Genomic DNA, 27,936 nt, shown 5'->3' with positions numbered 1-27,936 from the left:
TTTGCACAGTGAGGTGCACAAAGCAAGGTTTAAAATGTACTGACATCCAAATGGTCAGTTTCCTCCGCGTGATACTTGAGTTAGTCTCAAATGTATTTTAAGAAAAAAGTTTGAATAAGCACTCAATCTCTTAACAATCTTAAATATTTCACTTTTGTTTTTGTTTTTTTGCATTGGTTATCATGATATTACCAATAATCTGTTTAGTCTGATTATTATACTGAAAAATTATTATCAATATCATATTATTAGTATTATTGCTTCTGAGTCCTTTAAAACTAAAAGGTCTCTAGAGACAGACTGACAGGTAAAATTAGTTTGTGGTTTTTCCATTGCATTAAGAGAATGTTTTTGGCTTGTTTATCCATCCTTGTGGTTTGCTACAGTCTGTCTGCAATGTGAGGCAATCACCTGTCAGCTTGGCTGAGTGAGTTTATACAGTTAAAGAGTAAGTAGCGGGGTTCCAAAAAATCTAGCAGTCCACGTCCTCATGTGCTGCTACAACTGTTTAAATAACATACCTGTCATTTTAATTTTTTCATTGTTAACACCCTGACAAATTGTAAAGTCTGTTTTAAAGCTCTAGCGCACTAGGGTTTGAGATCAGGGGTGTGTCCTCTAAATCACTGCATGAAGAGCAATACAAAATAAAAAAGATGATAACAAGTGCTCTGGCTTTTCTGTTCCGTAACATCACGGATCGCTATTGCTGTGTTACCTGTCCGACACACCTCTGAACCGAGTGCACTACAGCGGACATTTTGAAAAGACCTTTAAAACAGACTTTAAAATTCTAAGTGTAAAAAAGTTGTCAGGGTGTTACACATGGGGACGTGTACTGCTGCGCTTTTCATCACCCTGCTCCTTACTCTTTAAAAGTTTGGACAATAAGGGGGTTGGGAATCGGAAGAATTTCAAGGTTGCGGATCCAAATGCACTAGTATTTCCAATGTTAAACACACGACTATAAAGACCACCTGTCTATTAAGATCGCTTTCAGTCAGTCCATTGAATACCCATTGACTTCTTTCATTTTCTTTATACAGAAAGGACTTTGATCATTGGTTGATAACCCAGTGCACACACATACACAAATGGTCCTTAAAATATTGTTAAAGTTACCTGAATGAAATTCAGCATACCATATAGGAGGCTACATTAAAGTCTGGAGAAATGTGGAAATTCGAGGCAGTTTTCGTGTTCACCTTGTTGTGAGAGGCAGACAATAATAAAAACGGGTTCGATAAAACATGTACAGAACATTTATTGAGAGAAGTTTCAACGTGTAAAAATACAAAAGGTGGAAACGTGGAATTGGCTATTATAAGTCCACAGTATTCGCAAAGCAAGAGTGAAAATATTGTGCAACAAATCTGTTTAGTGCAATAATGGAGGATAGCAGAATGAAGCAGCTACGTCAACAGTGGAATTGTGACTACCTTACAGTGTGATACAGAGCATTCCATGCTTGGGATTGTATATATTTATATAGACATGCTTGTTTTTCACTCTCCTGCGCAAGCGTGGGATAAGCAGTCACACTGCTTGACGTTCAGCACCTCGTGCTGCAGCACAGTCCCATTGGCACACCTCAGAGGAACCACCATGGGCTCTGTGGCTGTGGCTGAACAGCACACACAGTGACTCTCCACGTGATGGTGCTCCAAAGAGTAGATGGACTTGCTGGAACATTTCCCCTGATAGGAAGAGAAGAACTGCTTTGAGCATTTATACACAGTGATGTGCAAATGTATTAGAAATGATTGCTTCTGTAGTTTTAATTGCACATGAAATGAAACCACTCCAACTGAAAATCTTGGAAAATTGTAAAAATGGGCAAACTAATGGTGGGTTAAGGTGCCCTGAATAAACCAGTCCACCAGCATTGTGGAATGGATTGCTGATCTGCTCACCTCACAGTAATGAATGTCCATTTGATTTTCAGACATGCAGTCGTCCATCTTAATATATTTCAGAATCCCAACGGTCTGCTTGCATTCTGGCTCTGCACCTGTAAAAAAGACATAACACTCATTCTTCTGGGACGCAATGCCATGTTCGAAAGTGATACAAGTGGAAAAGTTTTACAGACTTTGCATTGCCAACATTGTATTGTGGTGATTCAAACCCTCATGACGCTTGCTTGTTACTTCTTAACAAACTGTACTGGTGTTCGGTGGCTCTATAAACAAGGGTGGCATTTTCTGACAAGGGGCACATTTTGACAGCTACAGTTACATTTCAAGAGCTTCTTCATTAAAGAAAACTCTGGGAAATATGATCCCTCGCAGGAGTTGAGGTTCATCACCAGATGTGGTGCTCCAATGACTGCCTTAATCATTATGCAGCAAGACACTTAAAAAGCCAACTACTTACATGTTTCACAGCAGGTTTTTCCCAGTTGCACAACCTTACCCTGTTTAAACACAAAAAGAAACAATTGTATTTCTGCGTTACAATCAAACAATATAATCCACTGTCAACCTTACTGCCAGCATCACTAACAGAATTGCTATTCCACTACATTTTAAACAACATTCTGTGCTGGCGAGCTCACCAGCTCCTGAGATCAGGAAGGAGATTAAGCGCCGCTGCTATTCAGCATGGACTTTCGGTTTCACCCAATATCAGCCCTGAGTGCTTTACCCCATCAGCCACACATTTGTCTTTATCGAAGGGGGGGCATCTGGTCACTTTAGTCTCCAACATGAAGTCTCCCCTCTCGTTGACTTTACACACAAAAGAAGTGCATCCATCTTCTCGGGTTTCCCCCTCCTGAAAAACAGACGTGGGGGAAGCTTTTAATCTGTGGGTTCCCAAACTGGGGCCAGGGAACCCCTGGGGGGCCACGGGATGGTTCCAGTGGGCCGCAGCACATACAGAAATGTTCTCTCCCTGACCCTGACAGAGCGATGTCCCCCTGTGACAGAAAAACAATGATTTTTGGTTGAGTAAATCTCCCTCCCGACCTGTGAGGGCGCTAAGCAGCGAAAGAGGAAGTCTTTGGACAGGCTGGCCTTACAGTTCTTTCCCCCGGGCCGGGAAGTCGGACAGTCTGGAAGAAGGCAAGACTCTGTTGCAGGAACGTATTGACCTGGAAGGGAAACGACGTAGCAGCTGCAGACAATCGACAGCTGCACTCGTTTACCAAGGGGTCATGCGTGATAGCATAAAGGGGACAGAGACTCGCAAATCTTTTCCTTCGTTTGGTTCAAAGAGATAAGGAACTGGAAGGCCCGGAAGAGATCTCTAATAGAAAGAAAAAGAGTTTGTGAGTGTTTTGTTTGTTTTTGTCGCTCTTAGTAATTGTCTTTTGTTTTTATAAATTCACTAGACGGCTGACACGTCTCTGGAGCTGTTGCCTTGGACCAGCACCACCTGGAACAACACTGCACTACAGTTACTGTTTAAATTGTTATCATCCACCACGAGCACTACAGCACGCACCTGGACTGGTGACCATGTATTGCATTATTGTGGGATGGATAACGTGTATTATTATTTGGTCTGCAAACCATTTATTATCATTTCCTTCCGTGCTTTACGTGGTGTGTATTGCCGGAGGTTTATCGTTTGGTCGCCAGACCAGGAGTTTACAAATAAAAGAACTTGTTTTCCAAAACGGATTACAGTTTCCTTCTGTGTGATTATTTCTGCACTGCATCACCTCTGCACCTGTTTCTAATCAGCAGCCACTTTGCCACACCCCCACAGCTGGGGGATAAATTCATTTACATGAACGCTGCTGCCAGGAGCCTGAGGATATTTCTAATGTAACACTGATGCCAGCTTGTACAAACAGTATGTGCCATAGTACAACAAAAGGGGGTGATTGTAAGGAGAACAAAATAGGCAACTACATTAATACACTTTATAATTATCACATCAAAAACAAATAATAAAGAAATGAATGCCAATGTAGGTTTTGTCGGTAGAAATTCTTGATATCTATTCTTCCACCCCTATCTAAATAAAATAAATCATACCCCTCCTGTTTCCCTTCACAGGCAGGTTCCCTGTATGTTGCATTTGCAGTCAGACACAGCGTATGTAAGTCACACGTAAAGTACACCTCAGTGATATTCATTGCTATTAAATGTATGCAGTGATATGAACTGAAGTGTCATAAAAATAACTATCAAAAGACACTAACACACATCTCATCTTTTTGCTGTGGAGGTTTGACTCTAGTCAGAGAGGCTAGCAGTTCAATTCAACCCTACGAGGCACCGATTCTAGATAACAATCAAATACAGTGTCTATCCGCTAAGCCGAAGTTCAGAATATTATAGTATAACACAGTGTATCAAGCAGTCTTTATCAAAAAAACAAACAAACATTTCAGTTAAAGGATTTGTTTGTGACAGAAGTATTGGCACCCCTGCATTAGTGTTTCATGTGGCCTCCTTTTGCTTTTATTACAGCTTTCAGATGTTGATGATAATTCTTAACCAGTATGTAACATCTTAGTGGTGAAATCTGGGCCCATTCTGTCTTGTATAATTCCTTCAGCTCAGACAGATCGGTGCACAATGCTAGGCTACAGCTTTTTTCAAATCAGTCCAAAGCATTGCTGTTGAACTGAGATCTGATGATTATGAAAGCCATTCCAGAACTTTTATCATTGTTTTCTTTAAGAATTCTACATGTTTTCTTGAGTGATCTTATATTAAGCATGGGGTACGATTGTATCTTTGTATTCTGGATTACACTGATACAGTAGGAGTTCATAATTTAGATAGTATTAAAATTATTTAGTTAAAATGTCTGTAATCCCATTAGTTATGTCCATTAGAATAACCAAGTCCAAATGTAAAGGCACTCGACAGGTTGTCTTGAATAAAGATCGGACAGCAGGAACTCCTCTTTCTTCCATTCAGAGCAATGGAAAGAAATCTGATACTGTAGATGATCAGAAGACAGAAAGATACACACCTGGAGGTGAACAGCTGTTCCATCTTTAAGTGAGAAAGAGCAAGTGGTTGCTATACATTTCCCACAGCACGACCCGTTCACCTTCTCCAGCCGATACCCCTGCATAAAAAAGACAAGCCATGGAAATGTGTTCTCATTGTGCACAATTGTTATCTCAACAATGAACCAACAGCATGGAATGCACTCGATCGCCTGCTGCATGCTTGAAAATGTACCTGTAAAGCAATAAAACCCCTCATAAAAGTTTCTCGTAGTAAAATCCCAGTAAAGTGTAAATATATCGGTGATTACTGAGCGGAAATTGAAACTCTCACACCCAGAGGTTTTCATGCAGATAGGTATATAGAGGATAGCCATGTGTATCTGTTATTCAACTCCAATCCCTTTAATTCCCTGGTAACCCCAGCACAGTGGCATACCTCCTGACACGGGGAGCAGGTCATTTTCCCACACAACAGCTGATACCTCTTGATAACGCCCATCTCCACACTGCACTGGCACCGAGTGCATTCATCGATCAAGAACATCTCTCCTGACTGAACACAGAACAAAGGCATTAATGGGGTTGTGACAGAAATACAATGGTTCTTGGTTGTAAATCTCCCTCCTGACCTGTGAGGGAGCTAAGCAGCAAGAACAGAGTTCCTTGGACGGTCTGGCCTGACAGTTCTTCGCAGGGTTCAAGGGAAGTTGGCCAGCTAGGAAGGGGGCGTGTTGCAATAACACATTGACCCGGAAGGGAAACAACGTGGCAGCCGCCGATTGGAGAGGCGGTTGCACTCGTTTACCAAGGGGTCATGTGTGACTGCATAAAAGGGGACGGAGAATCATAATCTGTTCCTTCGTATTTGGTTTTGTGTATTAAACTGAGAAGGACTGTGAGAGACACCGTAATCAGTGAACACAGTATTGTGACTGTTTTGTTTGTTTGTCTGTGTGTAATTTGTCTTGTTTGTAAATCACTAGATGCCTAACATGATTTCTGAGCTGTTGCCAAGGGCCACCACTAAGCCGGAACAGCACTGCACTACTGTCACAAAATTAAACTGCATCACCCACCACGAGCACTACTGCACACGCCCAGGACTGGTGACCGTGTTCAGTATTATTGTGGGATGGATACGTGTTGTTTATTATTTATTGTTTGGGTCTGCAAGCCTGTTATTGTTTACCTTGTGCAGTACACATTGCTGTGTATTGCCGAGGGATTATTGTTACTGGTCACCAGACCTGGGTACAAATAAAAATCACTTTCCAAACCAGATTACAAGGCTCTGTATGTTCATTACTGCACTGCATCACTCCTGCACCTGTTTCCACTCAGCCACATTGCCACAGGGGTAAAAAAAAAAAAAAGGGATATAAAAAAACTGTTCATATTTCCAATGTATTAAAATACCAGCTTTATAAGCACTTCCTGTCATGTTTAACAGAAAAGAAAAAAAAAAATTTTCATTGTTTATAGAGCTTGCTGAAGACATTAATAACCTCCCGCTGCTGCAACATGCAGTTACGTCAGACTAAAACATTTTACATTCCCCAAACCAACAGAGAAAGAAAAAAACAAAAGCTATACAATATAAAGCTTTGTTCATATTCGTAAACGTTGCAGCTTGCATTTAAAAGTAGCCCTAATTAAGTCTTGCTCAGCCTTCGTTTTGTAACATAGACGTCAGATCTTTATTTGTCTGATCCCTGTTCCCCTGCTATTTTTGTGCAAGTGAAATATGTTGGTGAGATGTATTATAAGCTAATAATAATGCCAAGCAGTTAACCCTTTACAGCAAATTAACAGATGAATCTGGGTTATAACAGAGTAATAGAGGAAGTGTCTTACCCCAATGACGGTATTATTCATGACACAACCATCCACAGGAGCTAAAAGTGAGAGCAGACGCACAATAAGAAACTACACTGAAGCTACCCTACTGTTTATACAACTGAAGTTGCAATTCTGCATCGACTTCTTCACTGTGCACAATACTTGCTGCCTTCACAATAAGGTAATAATTACAAGGAAAAAATATATTTCGCATCCAGTTCCAATCAGTACCAATACCCCAAACCAACCACTGATCCTGGTTTGCAGTGCTTTCACTGATTTGTACTGTATGTTGAGTCAATGAATGTTAAACTAAGAAGCAAGAAGTGCTGTTAACAAAGAAACATTTTTCTCAAGATAAGGAATTGATAAAGTGGGGTGCTTTTGGCCTTGTGCATGCTTTCTGTGTCTGGAACCACATTGTAACTCGTGCCAAGAAATTGATAAGTGTTTAGATATTGTTAGGGAAACACATTGCAAGCAGAGTTCACAAAGTTCAGCTTCACACAAATTTGACCACATTTCTATATATTTTAACACCCCCCCCCCCCCCCCCCCCTTTTTTTTTTTAGCCCAATTCGAATATGTCACCAAAAGAAGTATCTTGATGCTATCAAGCCTGAGGAGGCTCTGCTAGGCTTGTTGGAGCTGGCCAGTAGAGGGTTTATTTTTGTTATCTTACTAATTATCAATAGATTATAGCCCTTCGGCTGTTACTCCATTCAAGTACAGGTGACCACTAACCAATCTCTTTTACTGTGGGAAAGTATTTCCCATATTTAATTCCATACATTCCTGCACATGCTTTGTCTCTGCTCATTTTAACCCTTTTTGTTTCACTCTCATATGACTGCACTACATTTTCATCCTCCCTGGAGGCCCTGCCTGCCTCCAGGTTCGAGTGCTGTGAACTGTACCGCAGTGGCAGGAGGGACAGCAGTCTCCGAAGGTGTTGCACTGCAGTGCAGTCCCGGGGGGGCAGTGGGGTGTGTCCAGCTGGGAGCAGGACAGGTTCTGCTGGTTTATAAACACTTCCTCGTTCACCTGCACGCACTCGTTGATCACACAGGGGTTCTCAGCAGAGTGCCACCGCTCACCCACCTGCACACATAATACATCGAATTTCTATTGAAAAATGTGTCATTTCTTTTCCCACAGCATATTAGCAAAGGAATCCTACCTCATTCCGACCCTCAGGGTCCCTCAGTGAAAGCAACATTAGAAAAACTGACTACATGTATTTGAAGAGGGGACAGTTAGCTTTTCATGGTGCCTAGATATTTATGAAGCAATGACCGCTCAGCGGTATGTGTGAAGTACTGTTCAATCCTCAGTTGTTGGGTTAATGTTTTTATTTTGTAATATAAAATTGATAATCTTGCTAAGAGGTTAGAGGTAAGAACCCTGGTCCGTACTTCTTTAATTGAGAAGCAAAAAGAACAAAAATGTTTCTATAAAACGCAAAGCAAGTACAAAAAAATGAATGTCTGTATCTTTTATTCTGAAAGAGAATATGAAAACAAAATTAAACACAAGCTTACACGTCGTAGACGGCCCCCACTGTCCATGTCACCCAGCGGCCCCCCAACAAAGTGTTCCTGACAGGCGGATTTCTGACACTTTCCACAGCACCCGCCGTCCTTTGTGGTGTAACTAGTCCCCTATAAAAGAAACAAACGACACTGAACATTATATACCCTGTTCACACTACCTACAATCCTGTGTACGAAACGTGCTCTCATTGAATAGCTGATACTTTACAGCAGACCACGCTAAACTGACACACTTACCACCGGGCAGATCTCATTGCACACTTTCTCTGTGCAGTCAACAATGTGGAGCGCTGTGACCTTGTCTTGCTTGCCAGTGCAGATGCAAGTCTTGCAGGCTTCTTCCCAGACACTTCCAACTTGATACACAACTTCATGATGGACACACACCTACAGGAGTTTCACAGAGAAAGCATGAGAAGAGAGGGCAATGAAACTCAGGTAAGGAGGACTGTTTGCTTGTATACAGCAAGCGCTAGTCCGCTACTAAGGCTGGTGCAAAATACTTACAATCTGCTATTTGCAGCACTGTTACCGATAGAAGAAACCTGATGGTCTGCCCCTAGCTGCTTGCTGCTGCAGCCTAATGGATACAAATCTGGCCTCTGATCCCTGCGGTACTAAGATTGATCCCTGCTCTCTGAATTCTTAAAAAAAAACATTAATTACAAAAAGGAATTACTCACACTATATAAAACTGATAACCATTCTACTAGTTGCACAGATCTGAAGCCTGGTTAATAGGATCCCTTTTGCCTCCAAAACCAAAACCAGCCAATGCAACGCTCCCTTGGGAATCCTCAGCAACGACTAGTGACTTTGCACAGCCAGGACCCCCCTGCACACCACATGGCCATGCCTTTACCAGGTGAGCCAATCTGGGACCCCCAACGACCGTTCTGATACACAGCCTTGGAAGCGTGTTTAGGCATCACTTACATTGTCAGGAAGGCAGCTGACCACAGTGCAGCCGCAGTCGTTGGTCACAGACGTGGAGAGGTATCCTGGTGGGCAGGTCACTGTGGAGTTGACACAGTTGCAGGTACAATCGTATCGATCACAACACTGAGTCTCCCTAGCGCTGAGTTTGCGGTGGGAGGGGCAGCTCGGTCTGGGCTCCAGCTTACAGGCTTCTTTCTTGCAGGCTTGATGGATACAAACACAGGTTCAGGGTAGTGTTGTGCATCACTGGAAAGAACAAGGGGCTATGAGATGAGATCGGAAATTTGTCTCTCTTAAGCGACAGACAAAAATGAAATAGTTACCATGGAAGTTGTTTCACCTTTAATTTGGAGAAATGAAGTTGTCTATTAGCACAATGTTATTTCGGCCGTATGTGTCTACCCCTTTGCTATATTTGTTCTACTTTGCTAAATTTTGTAATGCGAGTGCCATCTTTAAACAATGCTCATAATGAAAATTGAAGTTGTTACAGATGGAACTCATTTTTTAAAAAATGGGTGTGAAGTAAGGAGACCTTAAAATTGTTAAAATTGCACAAGTGAGCTTACATAGCATTTGATATGTGGCCACTGATAATTTCTGCAAACATACTCTGTGGTGGTTCGATTCAGAAAGCTGACCACCACGCAGACAGATGAAGGTACCTGCTCATGTCCACTCACCGCACTCATATGCAGGTTTACATTCCCCTGGGTTGGTCAGCACAGCATGCATTCCGTCTGCGCATTTGGGCACCGGAGGCAGGTCACAGCTCAACACGTCACACACTGCAGAGAAAGGAGGAGGAAAAGCAGGTTACTTTAACAGGAAACTAACCGTCTCATCATCTCTGTATCACAGAAAATAGCCCCTCCCCTGATTCTACTTTCCTGTAATATCCTAAATATGCTGTTAAAAGTTTACATTGTACCCTATGGGACATATATTCTACTTTTTAAAAATGAGAAAAAAATAGCTGCTGTTATAAAACGACAAACAAAACCACTTTAAGATATTTAAGAGAACTTGGGATGTATTACTTAGTTGTTCTAGTTTTGTAAAATTAACAGGTGTTTCAGCTCTTTCGAAACAACAGTTCATTAAAGACTTTTTAAAATATCTTAAACTACATTGTCAGATCATGTTGAAAATATTGTCGTTGTCTGTGTTTCATTTACAAATATCCCATCAGTGAGATGAGATGGGGTTAAACGCTCTATAACCAGGAATGCAGACGAGCCCAGCTCTTTTGCATAGTGGTTAAGGTGCTCGCTTGCAGTGTGCAGGGTCGCCAGTTCACCCCCTCAGCCCTGTTACATAAGCGCAAAAATTGAGCTGTCACATTAGACCCAGCACGTACCACACTCATACTCCTGGCAGCACTGTTCTGAGCCCCTCTTCAAGGTGAGCACCTCACACGCACCACACACCGGAGCTGGGAATACAAATACACACAGCATCAGAGAAAGAGGAGGTGGAAAAAAGCAACACAGCAACATAGACCCTTCACAGGCAAACTAAGAGCTATGAGTTTCATGAAAAAGCGAGTTAAATGGCTATAGATTCACAATGCATACTGTATGGAAAGAATCTCTACCTAGCAGCTGATTAGTCAGTACTGACATTCGCACCAGTCCTGTACTCACCTCTGCTACAGAGCTCACTCTGTAATTGAATAGGAAGGCAGTCCTCTTTGAAATGTATGGTTCGTGCCCAGCCCTTGCCTTCCCATTCAATTCAATGGACTACAAATACCATTAACAATGACAGTGTGTACTATATCTATGTACAAGGCTCCTCCATATACTCTCATCAAGCCATACATTATGATACCTACTTGTGCTAAAGAATGTCCTCACCACTTTCCATCACAATTGGGTTAGCGTTTCTCTAGATATATTTAAAACTCTAAAGCGTGACTCCCATACATACAAGCATCTCCATTATACACCTATAAGCATCCCTATAAGTGACGGATACAGCCTGTGAGTGCAGTGTATGAGAAATCAAGGACAGCCAGTTAAAGGGAGAAGTATTCTGCTCCCATATTCACCTCTGGTGTTGGAGCATGGCCGTGCAGTGCAGTTGATTTTCCTGTTGTCCAGGCACATGCAGATCTGACAAGGATTGTGGGCTGGAATCCAGGAGTCCAGATGCTGAAGGAAACAAGGCATGTGAATGCATAATAAGGCTATAATTCTAACAAGGGCTTCTGTTATGTTGTGTTCAAGTACTGGTGGTAGCATTCATTTTTTTTAAATTGAGCTGAGCAGTTTTATCACCAGTCTTATTACACACAGGCATTCTTATTATATATGGATCTCATGCCATCACCCAATCCTATAATACACGGGTCTTGTACCACCACTGTGCAAGACAGGAAAACCAATTATCATTCACCATGTTTACTATTACCACCACTGTGAAGAAGACTAAGAATATGCAAATTATTACTAATCCTCATCATCATTGGCTGCCCAATCAAATTATTTGAAATACAACTACTAATACTAATAGTGATAGTAATAGTGTACCCTGTGGGCCACTCTGTTCTCATCAAGGCACTGTGAGCAGGTTTCCTCCTTGACGCACTCTCCGTTGTTTAACACTTTGCCCGGCGGACAGAAGCAGCCCTCAGTGGGCGTGTCCATGCACAGGGTACTGTTGAAAGGGCCGGCACACTGCTGGATACAGCCAGTTTTACAGCTGTCAAACACCATGGAGCCAGGGCACTGTTGGGCTGCAGAGACAAGACACAAGCATAGCTACACACTGACCAGATTAACAAAACAGAGGCATAACACACTGACCAGATTAACAACACAGAGGCATAACTACACACTGACCAGATTAACAACACGGAGGCATAGCTACACACTGACCAGAATAAACCCCCCCCCAACACCATAAGGACTTGCTGCTCACCACAGAAGCCTGCGGATCTCCAGTTGATGCAGACTCCCTGCAGCCGGCACAGGTGACTGTAGGTAGCCACGATCTGACAGAGGTCCTGCCCACGGCAGCTGGTCTCCTGACACAGGGCGATGTAGGGCGCAGGGGGAACGGCAGCGTGGCACAGCTGGAACATGCTGGAGCGCAGGATCAGGCACTGGTCGCTGGCCGGCTGGGTGCAGGTTAGGCTGTCCATGGGCTCACAGCTCGGGCCACTTGGGTCCTCGATGGTCCACTCCTTGATGAACACATGGCTCGCCAGAGTCACAGAGCCGTCCTTCAGAGCAAAGTCATTGATCTCGTTCTGGTCACAAAAACCTACAAAAAGAGCACCACTGTTTATCAAAGGGCATTAGATAACAAAATAGTTCAAGTAAATCTTCATAGATAAATCTTAAATCTTCATCTTAATAGTCATAGGTCTTCTTATATGAAAGATGCACATACTATGGTAAACTTGTATTTCATGCCATTTTATTTAGTTTTTTGTTGCAATTAATGAATAAAAACAATTGCTTTTGTCTGAAGTGTTCTTCTGGAATAACACAGATGTCAGTCATAGGAAAAGCAGTGACTGGTAATCAAGAAGAAAAGACAATGTGTGCGGACTGTGACTGTCTCTCCTTCTCTAGGTCAAATAACTGCTTTTCCCATCACTCACATTTTGTTTTAAACTTCTAACATCAGCACAAGATTGAAAAGTACATAATTTGACAAAAGATCACTTTTATTAATCGCTTAAAAAAAAATTATATATAGTTTTTACTCAAAAGAACCACCTTTTGGGTTCTCTGGTATAACACACCTTTGTGAAGGGAAAGTGTGTTTGAAAACAAACAGTGGTGTACTTCTAGGCTTCTGATACCATAGAAACTACACTCAGTAATTTCTATTTAAATCCATAATGTGTGTTGTGATGACATTTACTACATAGTTAGTAATGTAATGATCTATACCTCTACATATATACAGTGCCTATAGAAAGTCTACACCCCCTTTCTACATTTTCACCTTTTGTTGCCTTATAGCCTGGAATTAAAATGCATTATTTTTTGTTTTTTTTCATTTAGCTACACATCCTACCCCACAACTCCCAAGTCAAAAAAATATTCTAGAAATTTGTAGAAAATTAATTAAAAATAAAAACTGCAATAGCTTGGTTGGATAAGTGTCTACCCCCCTTGTAATAGCAATCCTAAATTAGCTCAGGTGTAACCAATCGCCTTCAAAATCACACACTAAGTTAAGTGGCCTCCACCTGTGTTAAATTGTAGTGATTCACATGATTTCAGGATAAATTCAGCAGTTCCTGTAGGTTCTCTGCTGGGTAGTGCATTTCAAAGCAAAGAATCAACTATGAGCACCAAGGCGCTTTCAAAAGAACTCCGGGACAAAGTTGTTGAAAGGCACAGATCAGGGGATGGGTATAAAAAAATATCAAAGGCCTTGAATATCCCTTGGAGCACGGTCAAGATGATTATTAAGAAGTGGAAGGTGTACGGCACCACCAAGACCCTGCCTAGATCAGGCCGTCCCTCCAAACTGGATGACCGAGCAAGAAGGAGACCAATCAGGGAGGCCACCAAGAGGCCAATGGCAACTTTGCAAGAGCTACAGGCTTTTATGGCCAAGACTGGTCAAAGTGTGCATGTGACAACAATATCCCACGCACTCCACAAATCTGGCCTGTATGGTAGGGTGGCAAGAAGGAAGCCATTACTCAGGAAAGCCCACCTTGAATCCCGTTTGAAGTATGCAAAAAAACTCTCTGGAGATTCTGTAGCCATTGCAAAAAGTTTTGTGGTCTGACGAAACTAAAATGGAAGTTTTTGGCCTAAATGCAAAGCATTATGTTTGGTGCAAACCCAACACAACACATCACCCAAAGAACACCATCCCTACTGTGAAGCATCGTGGTGGCAGCATCATGTTATGGGGATGTTTCTCATTGGCAGGGGCACTTGTCAGGATAAAAGGGAAAATGAATGGAGCAAAGTACAGAGAAGTCCTTGAGGAAAACCTGCTGCCCTCTGCAAGAAAGCTGAAACTGGGACCGAAGTTCACCTTTCAGCATGACCATGACCCAAAGCACACAGCCAAAGCTACACTGGAGTGGCTAAGGAACAAAAAGATAAATGTCTTTGAGTGGCCCAGTCAGAACACCGACCTAAATCCAATCGAAAATTTGTGGCATGACTTGAAGATTGCTGTCCATCAACGCTCCCCAAGGAACTTGACAGAGCTTGAACAGTTTTGTAAAGAAGAATGGTCAAATATTGTCAAATCTAGGTGTGCAAAGTTGGTAGATACCTATCCCAACAGACTCACGGCTGTAATTGCTGCCAAAGATGCTTCCACCAAGTATTAACTCAGGGGGGTAGAGACTTATCCAATTATGACCTTTCAGTTTTGTATTTTTAATACATAATTTTTTTCTCAATAAAAACTTTTTTTCCCCTTAACAGTGTGGAGTATGGTGTGTAGATAAGTGGAAAAAAATCCTCATTTAAATACATGAAACTCTGAGGGGGTGTAGACTTTCTATAGGCACTGTATTTATTTCAGTTGTGGACAAATGAAGTCACGACAACATACTGAGATAAAACTCCTATTTAGTGTGGACGCATTTCTGTTTCATTATTTCCGGCTCTCATATATATATATTTATATCTATATATGATGCACTCACCGCACAGGCCAGACGTCTTGGCTGTGCGCAGCATGGGTGTGAGCTGCACTGTGAACTCGTTGTTGCCGGGGGTGAAGGTCAACACGTAGCCCAGGCTGGGAATCTTCACCTCGTGCATCAGAGCTCCATACAGCATCACCTCAACACCCCCCGAGATGAAGGGAGCAGGGGTCTCCACGCCATTCAGTGTGACCTGAAACACACACAGGTATAGACCACAGTGTGGGGAATGAGTCGGCGCTGCACAGAAGGGTTAGGTTCACTGAATAATTTACTCTCCAGTTTAGACACTATGTGAGTAAAATGTATTTTGGGTGAGTAAAATGTAACATTGCCTTGAAGTCCTGAGTACTTATTTTAAATGTATGGGGTATGCATTAACTACAGCCTTACTACATTTTAATTGTAATGTTACTTAGTTAGAACTATCACAAAAACTGGATCTTACAATAAAAACAATTATTCTTATTTGCTTCATTAACCACAAACGATATAGCTGCGAAACAAACAAACACGGAAACCAAACTTGTTTATTTATTCCAACGCTGCAGATGGAATATACTAAACAAAAGGCCATACTATATAATTGCTAAGAAACGATAATGCTTTATTCCTAATTGAGCAATATAAAGCATCCCGACTCTCTCCAAACACAGAATATTGTATTTACGATATAGATTTCCAAAAATTCGGTTGACAGACAGTTAACTTGATAGGTTAGGTCGAGGGGCACTGAGATGGCACCGAGAAATACAGAATGCAAAATCCAGACTCCAGTTGATTGTTCACCAGTCCCAAACACACATTGCAAATGAGTGGGTTCATCAGACTTAGTGGTCACATGCTTCTGGCAACAGCCACCACATGCAGTAAATTAAGAATTGATTATTGAGACTATGGGGTGCCTTGTGTAAAAAACAACGTTAATATTTTATCATGTCTTTTTCCCGGATTTAGAGTAAATCTTGTGTTTTTTTCCCAGATTTAACTTAAATCTTGTATTTTTTCCCCAGATTTATAAATGTTGTGAAAATAAATAAATATTTTTTAAATGTGTACATTCAGATATAATGTATAAATCTGAATATACAACTAAATCTTAAATCTCTTAGCAAGATTTAACATTTAGCTAAATATTTAACTGGCCAGCTAAATCTGGAGTTTGTATGCAAATGAGCTCTGCCCGCTTTGTGCTTTCACATGATTTGATTGGCTCTTGTAATGCTGAAATGTCTATATTCCCCGATTAGCATTACAAGAGCCAATCAAATAGCTTGAAATCACAAAGCAGCCGGAGCTTATTTGCATACAAACTCCAGATTTAGCTGGCCAGTTAAATATTTAGCTAAATGATAAATCTTGCTAAGAGATTTAAGATTTAGTTGTATATTCAGATTTATACATTATATCTGAATGTACACATTTAAAAAATATTTATTTATTTTCACAACATTTATAAATCTGGGGGAAACATACAAGATTTAAGTTAAATCTTTGGGAAAAAATACAAGATTTAAGCTAAATCTGGAAAAAAGACATTCTTTTTTTATTTATTTTTTTTACACATGGCACCCCAGGGAACCAACAAAGTACGAGAAGCTTCCTAACATCCAAACTCAAGCTGTGCAGCGAAATTGCTACGAGTTTTCGTTACGTATTAAATTTCAATATCATAAGGAATTCTTATTTTTTGAATGCATAAAACACACAGTACACAGCTTATTTGGGACGCTGAATGTGCCTGATAGTAATGTGTCAAAGTGTGTGGTAACGGAAAATCTACTGCAGTGATGCTGCGAGTCTTTTAATTATAAATCAATACCTTCTACTTCCAGCAGAGTGTGCCAGAGAACTTTTGCAGAGTTGCAGCTGAGCTATATATGCATCTGTGCGTTCACAAAGTAATTTCTACAGTACCGCATACTGTTGCCATTTTGTAAGCACTGATTGGCCTAATACTTCCCTTTTCGGCTATTGTATTAATCCATTAAGTACCAAATATTTTTTGAAACCTGGAGACCTAGTTTGAGGCAGCATTGCTGTATCAAACCCGACGTCTCCCCTCGTGTGCCATGCAGTGGCCTGAAGGCTAGACTCCTGAAACCTTTCTCTCTATGGCTCAGAACTTTCTCCTGAAAATTCTGAGCCACAGAGAGTCTTCGTGTTCCCTAAGCTTTAGGTAAAGGACGCATGTACCTTCATGTCATCCCGCAGCGTGATGGAGGTGCCAGCGTACTTCACGTCTATAGATTTCATGCAGCTCTGCTTGGGGTCCGCTGGGCATGGCACATTGTGCAGGATGATGTCATTGCCGTGCGCCACGTCATGCAGGAGCGTGTAGGAGCAGGATCCCGTCAGCTTGAAGGCAAGACCGTCAAAGGTAACAATGTGGCTGGTGGAGCTCCCCATACACATGCCTGTGTGAAATTAATGAACGATTGTGCATTTAAGTAGCTGTTACTTAGTAAATACATGTGTTATACATAGTTACAATGAACGTATTGTATTATTTGTTTTGCGTGCTATAACCCTAACCCTAACCTTATACAACTGTGTGCTTACGTATCTCTTGCAAAAAGACTTACATATAGTTACAATGTACCTAATGTATTAACTAAGGAACTACTATGTAAATACACAGTAATTAGAGACACTTAATGTAAAGTATTTCTATTACTCGGTGGCTACCTCTAAGTCGAAAGTATATTTCTCATGCACTCTTTGCTGTGTTAAGTCGGCAAATGAGTCTTTGTATGAAAATACACACCTCAACGTATTATAAGTAGAACAATGTCAAAGGTTACATTTAGGACTACTTTGATGAGCAGGTTCGGAGATCTATCGAAGTGTAAATGTTTCTGCTCCTAGATTGAATGTACAATGTTGTTTTCAACAATGTGAATTAACTGCTCTCTGTTGCTGGTCTTCTTGCCAGGACCCCCTTGTAAACGTGGCCACGGTCTCAATGGGTTTATTCCTGGTCAAAGAATGAATGAATGACTAAACCAGTGATAATGCTGCTCTTGAGCTATTAAAGGAAGTGCAGCTCTGCATGGCACTGACAGCACCCCGGGGGCATCAGTACTCACAAGGACAGGCCCAGCGGCAGCCACAGGTCTCCTGGATCTTCATGCTGGGCAGGTTGTTCCTGCAGGCTGGCTTCTGCATCTTCTCACAGTTCACCTTGTGGCTCTGGATGGAGATGGCCCCATTGGGGTGGCATAGGAGGCTGTGGCACTGGTCAGACAGAGTCCAAGTTTCACCGGGCTGGAACACATGACAACAATAAGGTCAAAGTCATCAGGGAAGGTATTTTTACCACCATTAGACATCATCAGCCACAAACAGAAGAAATTCTTCCCCAGCTGTATTAACGGGCAGGCCTATTACATATTTCGGCACCCATTTTTTTTTATTTATGGGGCCCTAAAACGTGTATGTGTATATATATATATATATATATATATATATATATATATATATATATATATATATATATATATATACACCTGTGACAGAAATACAATGATTCTTGGTTGTAAATCTCCCTCCCGACCTGTAAGGGCGCTAAGCAGCGAAAACAGAGTTCTGTGGACTGGCTGGTCTGACAGTTCTTTCTTTCCCAGGGTCGGGAAGTCGGCCAGTCTGGAAGAAGGTGAGACTTTGGAAGAACACTTTGAACCGGAAGGGAAACGACGTGGCAGACGCAGATTGGAGGTGGTTGCACTTGTTTACCAAGGTGTGACAGTGTGTGACAGCATAAAAAAGGGGACGGAGAATCATAATCTGTTCTGTTTCTGTTGCTTTGGTTTATTGTGAGTAAGAAACGAGAAGGACAGTGAAAACCAGAAACAGTTTCTGTAGTCGTGAGTGTTGTTTTTGTTTGTAATTGTCTCATCTTGTACGTTATCAGACAGTTAACACAGTTCTGGAGTTGTCACCAGGGGCCGGCACGAAACCAGACAACACTGCACCTTTGTCACAAATATAAACTGTATCACCCACCATGAGCACTACTGCATGAACCCAGGACTGGTGACCGTGTTTGTATTATCGTTATTTATTTGGGACTGTCTGTTGTTGTGTTATATACCCTGTGCTGTACACATTGATGTATACTGCCGGCGAATTATTGTTTGGTCTCCAGACTTGGAATCAAGAAATGAAATCATTTCCAAACCAGATTATAATTATCTGTCTGCTTCTTTCATGCACTGCATCCCTCCTGCCCCTGTATACAATCAACCATTTTGCCACAATCCCTCACTATAAGTGCAGGAAATACATGTCAGAATTTTACATTTTTATTTAAAATGGCTTGAAGTGCTCCCGAGTGGCGCATCCAGTAAAGGCACTCTGCCCGGATTGAAGGCGGCGCACAACTGGCCAAGCGCTGCCTGGGCTAGGTAGAGGTTAGGTCTGCTGGGAAGTCCATGGCTCACTGCGCACCAGCGATCCCTGTGGCTGGCCGGGCTGTGTGCAATTCATAACTGCGTGGTCCTCCAAAGCTGTAGTTCTGTAAGGCTTCACGGCAGACTTGCAGAGTGAAAGAAAGCAGATGACTGATGGCACACGTTTCGGAGGACAGGAGTGCTCTTCTTCGTCTCTCCTGAGTTAGTGAGGGGGTTGCAGTGGTGAGCAGGGTTGAATAATTGGGCATTACAAATTGGGAGAAAATCAGGGGTAAAATAACGGCTGATTCCAAATTAAAAAAATAAATAAATGGCTTGAGCCTTTTTGGCACGTGACCTGATGGTTTTTAGATGAATGCCAATGCACTTCAGCCACAAAATGATATTAAATCTGGGTTCTGGCTGGAATGACCCTGGAAGAAGAGTCTATACTATAGTTCTGATGTTTGTTAGATTTGTATCATAAAAATCACATTTCTCCTCTCTGAAGTTTGTCTTCAAATAAAGCCCCCATCTTAATCTTAATCTCCATGGTCCTGGAAAGCCGCAGGGTCTTCTGGTTTTCTTTCCACCAGAAGTTCTCAATTACTTAATTATGTTCTTAATTGGTCAACACTAACTTGTTTTCCAGGTCTTTCACCATTGAGGATTTAAAGATACCCAGAAACCCTGCAGAACTGTGGCTCTCCAGGACCAGGGTTTGCCACCCCTGAATTGAGACAAGGGCTTTAGTTGAAGCCAATCTTCAGTGGAAGAGCTGACAAGAAACCACTGCTGATGGAAATGCAACATATTGGGGTACTGGTTGACTGTACAGTGGCATGTTCAGAGAGCGTATTACCTTCCTTTCATTTCCTTCATCATCCACACACACCCCAGGGGGTTTGACTGTAAGAGAAAAGAAAAACAATGATCAACACAGACATCTATCAACCACCCCAAACAGCGTGATATAATATGGTAAGAACAATGCATATTATATATAAATACCATAAAACTGCAAATACTCACCGGTCTCTAATACTTGCTGGTCTCTAATAAGCAGAGGGGCTGCTGGGAAATATGGTAAATAGACGCTGGGTCTGTTTTAAACGCTGTGTTATGAATAATAATATAATGCACGTCATACTGAATGCTCCAGCCGATACACACACATATAGCTGTACAGAGAGTTTACCAATCTCTTTTTCAACAGCGATGAAAAGACTGTGAGGCTCAGGATGAATGATAAGAAAAATACATTTTATTTATTTTAAGGTACACATAATGCAATTTATGACGTTATTCATTTTAAAACCAATTGTGAAGCTTTTTTGAGCGTGCTGAAAGTAAGTAAAATACAAACTTGTTTTCTGATATTAACAAGGTTGCCTTTTAGTGTATTTGTAAGTGTTTTTTTTTTGTTGTTGTTTTTTTTTTATATTAACAATATTTCGTGCATTTGAGTCTTGTAATGTATATTCGGATTTTGCTCCTTCTCCAGCGTTCTTATTTATCAATGTACACATTATAAAAACAAATTAGTCACTTTTGCTATGATTTTGTGTTAAAACTGGTAGTTTGAAGCATTTTTGAGTGTCTTGTGGGCCAACAGTATGAACTTATTATTCATATTAAAACAGTACTTCATGCGGTTGTTTTGCAATGAAGATTCGTTGCTGGTTAATTTTTGTTAATTGTCCATGCTTTCCAATGAACACGTTTTGAGGGTGAACAATAAATATGTGTTAATAAAGATGACACGTATTGCTTTTAGTAATTTAAAACCATGTTTTTTTTTTTTGTTTTGTTTTGTTTTTTCTGCTGCAAGCCTACCTTGACACACACTTGTGTTCCGATATTTACAGGGCTGTGGATTGTACTGTTTTTATTATTATTATTACAATACAAACTGTTATTACCCACTGACACAACCTTTAATGATGTTGCTGGCATGTTGTAATTTACTTCTTTAGTTTCTATAATGCTGTGTTCAGGCAGCTTTTTCATGATTGCATATGAAGTATTTGCAGATGTTAGTGATCTTACATAATAAACGCAGAGTCTCAAATAGTTGCCAGTCTCCAATAGGCGCCGGGCCTACTGGTTTTTCTACTGTTTGCCCCCTGTCTGATTTTCTACATTTTTTCATATTTCTGTCACTAAATGTTACCTCTTAAGAAAAGAGTACCACTTTTGACTCATCTGTTCATAGAACATTGTTCCAGAACTCTTGAGGATCATCAAGGTGCTTTTTGGCAAACTTGAGACAAGTTCTTCTTAGTGAACAGTGGTTTCCACCTTGCTACTCTGCCATGAATCCCATTTTTGTCCAGAGCCTTTCTAATGGTGGAGTCATGAACACTGACCTTAGCCGAGGCAAGAGAGGCCTGCAGATCCCTGGATGTTGTTCTAGGGTTCTTTGTGACTTCCTGCACGATTTTACACCTTGCTCTTGGAGTGATTTTGGCAGGATGGCCACTCCTGGGAAGATTCATTACTGTCCCAAACTTTCTTCATTTGGACAATATGGCTCGGCTCTGACTGTGGTTTGCTGGAGACCCAAAGCCTTAGAAATGGCTTTGTAACCCTTTCCAGACTGATAGGCATCAACAACTTTTTTCCAGAGGTCTTCAGGAATTTATTTTAATCGTGGCATGTGTCTCTAGAACCTGTGTTCTGACAACTTCACTCTGATGGTAAGGGCCAAAGTTAGTCAGATTTATATTGGGCAGGGCTGGTCCAAATCAGGCCTGATTGTTAACCAAAGTATTCAAACAGCTGACCCCAATTATCCCTTTAATTGAGCTGAGTTAACTAGGGGGGGCAATAACTTTTTCACACCTGAAGATTGCATGTTTGATTAACTTGCACACCAAACAAATGAAAGAAGCACCAAACTTTGGTGTCATTTTTTCTCTCAGACTCCCTCTATACACTACTACAACCCACAAAAAGATCTGACCAAATTCAATGTGAAAAATGTGCAAAAATGCAGAAAATCAGACGGGGGGGGAATATATTTTCACGGCACTGTGTGTATATACACACACACACACACACACACAGTGCCTTGCAAAAGTATTCAGACCCTTCCTATGAAGTCCCATTTTGTGAAATTACAAAATGATGCATACACTTTTTTTTAAACTTAGTATTTTATTCAAAACTTGAATGCACAAACTGAAGACTTCTAAGAGTAAGATAAGTTACAGTAAATGTCAGAAAAAACTGAAATATGTTGATTACATAACTATTCAGAGCCGTCAACTCAATATTTGGTGGAAGGACTTTTGGCAGCAATTACAGCCGCAAGTCTTTTTGGGCAAGTCTCTCTGCACACCGGCTTGACGCACTTTGTGCCCATTCTTGGCAGATTTGCTGATGCGCTCTCAAGTCGCTTACGCTTATGGACAGCAGTTTTCAAGTCTTTCCACAGATTCTCAATAGGATTCAAGTCAGGACTTTGACTGGGCCACTCAAGGACATTCACTTTCTTATTATTAAGCCATTCAGAGTAGCATTGGCCTTGTGCTTTGGATCACTGTTCTGCTAAAAGGTGAATTTTCGCCCCAGTTTAAGTCTTTAGCAGACCGAAAACAGGTTTTCTTCTAGAATTTGCCTGTACTTTGATTAATTTTTCCTTCAATCCTAACATTAATTTTTCCTTCCATCCTAAAAAGCTTTCCCCATAGCATGAGGTTGCCATTGACTGTAGGGATGATGTTGACTGGGATGTGCTGTGTTGGGTCTGCACCAAACCTAACGCTTGGCATTTAACTCAAAAAGTTCCAATTTGGTCTCGTCTGACCACAACACCTTTTGTCACATTTATGCAGGATCACTCAGATGCTTTGTTGAAAACTCAGAGAGTTGAGATGGCTTATTTTTAGTAATGGCTTCCTTCTTTCCACCCTGCCATACAGGCTACTTTTGTGAAGTGTTCTGGATATTGTTGACTGATGCACATTTTCTCCCATCTCAGCCATTGAACTCTGTAGCTCTTTCAAAGTTGTCATTGGCCTCACAGTGGCAACCCTCACCAGTTTCCTCCTTTCCCGGCTGCTCAGTTTGGAGGGACAGCCTGATCTAGGCAGTGTCTGGGTGGTACAATGCACCTTCCACTTCTTGAAGATTGAGTAGACTGTGCTCACAGGGATATTCAGAGACTTCGATATTTTTTGTACCCTTCTCCTGATCTGTGCTTTTCAATGACTTTACCCCTGACTTGCTTTGAAAGCTCCTTGGTCTTCATGGTTGAGTCTCTCCTTGAAATTCACTACCTGACCAATGAACCTCACAGAGACAGGTGTTTTTATTCTGAAATCGTGAGAACCACTAATATTGCACACAGACAGAGGCCATTCAACTAACTGTGTGGCTCATTAAGGTCATTTTGTGCACCTGAATTAATTTAGGTTTGCTATAGCAAAGGTTTTCAATACTTCTGCAATGATGATTTTTCCATTTTTATTTCATATTAATTATCTATTTACTTCTTTCTTTTTGTTTTTGCTTTGAATGAGTGGAGTAGGTTGTGTATATAACACATATTAATTCCTTTTTCAAAGTGTCATGACTGCAAGCTTTAAAGCAACAAAATGTGAAAACTGTGAGAAGGTCTGAATACTTTTGCAAGGCTAAAAAAAAAAATATATATATATACACACACACACACACACACACACACACACACACACACACACACACACACATATTAAAGCATCGTCCTGAATATAAATATAGCACCAAGACCCTGGGATTACCTCTGCAGAGTTTGTCAATGAACTGGTTCCCTAGAGTGACCATGGTGGGGAGGTCTTCCACTCGATGGAGGTGGATAATGTTGTCTTTCATGGCGTGCCCTGCTATTGTGACCAGCTGGTCCTCATCAAACTGTGTCCCAGCTCCAATGGGGACCACTGCCACTCCTAGGAAGGGTAAGAGAGCAGCACGTCAATGTTACACCCAGGTTTATTTGTGCAGAGAGAACTCTTGCTTTCAGTTCATCGGTAAGCTACAGCACCACCTTTGAAGATGATTTTTCTCTTATTAATCATATCACATCCGTAACAATAAAATAGTTACTGACAACATTGAAGGCATTTAGAAAGATTCCTCGTCAAAGCGTTTGTCACTGAATTGAGTATGTTCCTTTGAGTATTTCTAAATCTAGCGCTTTTGAATGTCTACTAGTTGTGGATGAATAATAAAATTATGCTAAATTTAAAAAATACTAAAAGAAACATCATAAATTCAATGACAAACTTTGATGGCAAAGTCTTTTTCCTGTTTTGAGAGTGGTAACTGCTGGTGAAACGTGTGTGATTATATAGAAATGGCCTGTACATCAAGAAAGTAAAATGTTTTTCTCAAGACAATTTCCATATAATTACAGAGTACATAACATAAGAAAAGTTAGGGAAGGCTATTCCATGCATTTATATCTTTCTGTATAAAAAAGTGCTTCCTCTCTTCTGTTCTAAACTCTACTCAGCTTCCATTCATGCCCTCTTGTTCTTCTCTCTGTCCTAAACTTGAAGTCCTGTCTTGGATTCACTTTATCTATAAAATGTATGATTCTTTTTTCTAGGCTGGAGAGATTTCATTATTTTAATCTGTCATCATAGCTCATGTCATTAGTCCTGGGCTCAGTCTAGTTGCCTTTCTCTGTACCTTCTCTAGTAGAGTGATGTCTGATTTGGACTAAGGTGACCCAAGCTGTAAATTACCCACTTACTACACTGTAACTGCATGTCTGTCCATGCCTGTAATACACAGTGTGTCTGTCTGTTTGAGTGCTGATTACATACCCGCAGTCAGTGCTTCCCTGGCAGCTTCCTCCACGGGGTCCTGGGAGGGGCGTGTCACGATCAGCACTGCAATCTTGGGGACCCCCGGACGCCCCCCGTGCACCTCCGACACTGCGCTCTGAATGGTGAATAGCAGGGCGTCCCCTGTTTCACATCACAGAGAAACAGCTTAATGTGTAAATCTTTTTGCCCGATATATGCAAATACACAATTGTATCAGAAAATGGTTAGGGTTAGATTTAGGGTTATATCATGCAAAAAAAAAAAATGTACAAGTACATTGTAACTATGCATAATAACATTGTAATGATGTGTAAGTACATCTGTATTTACTTTGTAACTATTACGTAAATACACAGTAATTAGAGACACAATATAAAGTGTTACATGCCCAAATTTTGCTTCCCAGCAGTACTTAAATTACTCAATGGCATGGTTAATTGCCATTGATTGTGAAGTACACAAACATTTTGGCTGGTGCCTTCAGCAGTTTTTTTTTTTATGTCTACTTGATAAAGGTAGTAATAGTTTTACTTGGGTCTCCCCCCCTTCAAGTAGTCGACATAAATAAATTGCAGAAGGCTGAATCAGTTTCGTTACCTAATCTGGTGGGACCCGCTTCCCTTTGCTGCATTAAGTTCACACTGCTGAGGAGACTCTCTTTATTCTGACGGTCTACCCATGACACTTCAAGATTATTGCTCCTTCCATACTGAAGAACAGCCAAGTGGGTTCCATTGGCACCTGCAACGTTTCAAAAGAAACACATTGTTCAGTCAGGAAACTCATGCGATAGATTATTTATTAAAACTTAGACTAGACAACAATACTACGTTATATATACTTTCACATGACATCCTTTGGCCATGTCTTTCGAGGTATCCCATAAATTAGCTTGCAGATCAATGGAGAGGCTGACCATAGGGAAGCCTTGGGTAGGGGGGCAGGATAGCTGCCCTCCCCCATTAGATGAAGCCAAAAAGCAAGTGGAAGCTGGGGAGGCAAACTCTGGTGCACAGCGGGAACGGAATGGACGTATTGTTTATGGAAGACACAAACAAGTTACTAGCTATTCAACTGACGATGTGTTCTGGTATCTGGTAATATATGCTTTACGTTTACTGATTTTATCTAAGGTTAAATTGAGTTCCCTGTATGAACCGCTGCTTTGCTTAACTTAGTTTAAATCTACAGTAGGGGTAAGAATGACTTCTTATCAACATTTATTTCAGAACACAATTTTTTATTTTGTTGTCTTTTTGTATGGTGACAATGAGGGACATGATTGGCTACACAGCGTAATGGAGGTTTCTCATTGGTCAGCGAGACACTTGCATTTTTAACTCAAAGGACTTGGAATGGTCCTGTGAACGAGGTGCTTGTATCTCAGTAGATGGGTCCTGAATAAAAACTTTTAAAATAAATAAACTCAGATTTGGTGTTTTTATACAGTAAAGGGTCGGTAGAAGTTAACTACAATATTGAATTTGGCTCGAACTCTAACACAATTAAATGAAATCTTTGTAAACTTTTGACAAATTTGAATAGGAATAAAATCTAATATTTAGTTGAATGTTTACGCTAATTTGCAAGGTGTTTGTAGAGTACAGCAAACTTGCGCTCATGAGCCAGTGAGAAATAGAAAGTGTGCCCCTGTGGTGATGGAAGTTATATTGCATTTTCATCGCAGTGCCACTGCCCTCCATAGCCATTGAAAACTATTATAAACCAGGCAGAAGTGTTCTCAGCCAATATATATATATATATATATATATATATATATATATATATATATATATATATATATATATATATATATATATATATATATATATATATATATATATAAAACAATCTAATATTTATTTTTTATATTGCGCCTCTTATAGTGGACCACCATCAAAGCACTTTATAAGATAGAAGACTAAGGTGTGTGAACTATAGTCACTTACAACAACGTCTCACCTGAAAGACGGAGCACAAGAAGGTTAAGTGATTTGCTCAGGGTCACACAATGAGTCGGTGGCTGAACTGGAATTTGAACTGGGGACCTCCTGCTTACAAGCCCGTTTCTTTAACCCCTGGACCACACACCCTCCTATAGTCATTTTCTGAGTAGAGTCGTTACTTGGGCTGTATTTTTTTTATTCACAGTAAAAAATGGCTTTTTTTCACGGCATTTCACGGTCCAAAAATAGGTATTCAAGATATTTCACAAATAAACATAGTATTTATTAAAGAAGAAATAAATAGTGTTGTCTTATTCAAAACTGATAACACTGTGCAACAAAAAAAAAAAAAATTTTAGTTCCTGGGTAGTAAGTGTTATTTCCTAATTGCTTATGCCTCAAACGTATAGAAAATGGTTATTATTCCCCACAAACTTTTCTTTTGTGACCAGGACAATGATATTTCAAAATATCACTATTTCCAATGGGAAAATGGGCAAATGTGTGTCTTTTCATTCACATAAAGTCAGAAAAAAACAACATATGAATCCAAATTAACATGTATTTATACAAAAGTAATACAAAGATGACTACAAAAGATTTAGAAGTTAGTAGTTTTTCGAGATTTACAATTATACTGTAAATACAGTATAATTGTAGATCTTGAAAAACTACTTACTTCTAAATCTTTTGTAGTTTGTGGGGAATAATAGCCATTTTCTATACTTTTGAGGCATAAGCAATTAGGAAATAACACTTACTACCCAGGAACAAAAATTGTGTTACATAGTGATTCACTATACAAATGGTCCTAAATATTTTAAAAAACAGTTAAAGCTAAATTGTAGAATTTTTCATTTTTATGTCCACTTCTAAAGTCCTTCTATTTTACC

General features: G+C 40.5%; 1 protein-coding gene across 1 annotated transcript in view; it reads right to left on the bottom strand.

Moving 5' to 3' along the window:
* Nucleotides 1-1,239: 1,239 nt before the first annotated feature.
* The window catches only part of LOC121319503 (von Willebrand factor-like), a 65,186-nt gene continuing 38,489 nt past the window's right edge, over nucleotides 1,240-27,936 (bottom strand). Inside the window, exons 30-52 of the mRNA XM_041256990.1 lie at nucleotides 25,695-25,838; nucleotides 25,095-25,238; nucleotides 24,048-24,212; nucleotides 20,144-20,190; nucleotides 17,980-18,157; nucleotides 17,087-17,307; nucleotides 14,891-15,083; nucleotides 12,175-12,519; nucleotides 11,784-11,989; nucleotides 11,303-11,405; nucleotides 10,610-10,684; nucleotides 9,933-10,037; nucleotides 9,247-9,452; nucleotides 8,548-8,697; nucleotides 8,299-8,418; nucleotides 7,675-7,858; nucleotides 6,773-6,813; nucleotides 5,355-5,471; nucleotides 4,936-5,034; nucleotides 2,647-2,775; nucleotides 2,377-2,416; nucleotides 1,914-2,011; nucleotides 1,240-1,697 (exon numbers count right to left, since the gene is read on the bottom strand). Coding sequence (XP_041112924.1) covers nucleotides 1,506-1,697; nucleotides 1,914-2,011; nucleotides 2,377-2,416; nucleotides 2,647-2,775; nucleotides 4,936-5,034; nucleotides 5,355-5,471; nucleotides 6,773-6,813; nucleotides 7,675-7,858; nucleotides 8,299-8,418; nucleotides 8,548-8,697; nucleotides 9,247-9,452; nucleotides 9,933-10,037; nucleotides 10,610-10,684; nucleotides 11,303-11,405; nucleotides 11,784-11,989; nucleotides 12,175-12,519; nucleotides 14,891-15,083; nucleotides 17,087-17,307; nucleotides 17,980-18,157; nucleotides 20,144-20,190; nucleotides 24,048-24,212; nucleotides 25,095-25,238; nucleotides 25,695-25,838 — 3,302 coding nt within the window. The 3' untranslated portion in view covers nucleotides 1,240-1,505. The remainder of the gene's footprint in view (nucleotides 1,698-1,913; nucleotides 2,012-2,376; nucleotides 2,417-2,646; nucleotides 2,776-4,935; nucleotides 5,035-5,354; nucleotides 5,472-6,772; nucleotides 6,814-7,674; nucleotides 7,859-8,298; nucleotides 8,419-8,547; nucleotides 8,698-9,246; nucleotides 9,453-9,932; nucleotides 10,038-10,609; nucleotides 10,685-11,302; nucleotides 11,406-11,783; nucleotides 11,990-12,174; nucleotides 12,520-14,890; nucleotides 15,084-17,086; nucleotides 17,308-17,979; nucleotides 18,158-20,143; nucleotides 20,191-24,047; nucleotides 24,213-25,094; nucleotides 25,239-25,694; nucleotides 25,839-27,936) is intronic.

This window comes from Polyodon spathula, chromosome 8, assembly GCF_017654505.1.
Source record: "Polyodon spathula isolate WHYD16114869_AA chromosome 8, ASM1765450v1, whole genome shotgun sequence".
Classification (NCBI taxonomy): Eukaryota; Metazoa; Chordata; class Actinopteri; order Acipenseriformes; family Polyodontidae; genus Polyodon; species Polyodon spathula.
Note: the sequence above shows the minus strand (reverse complement) of the source record. Positions and strands in the feature narration are given on the sequence as shown.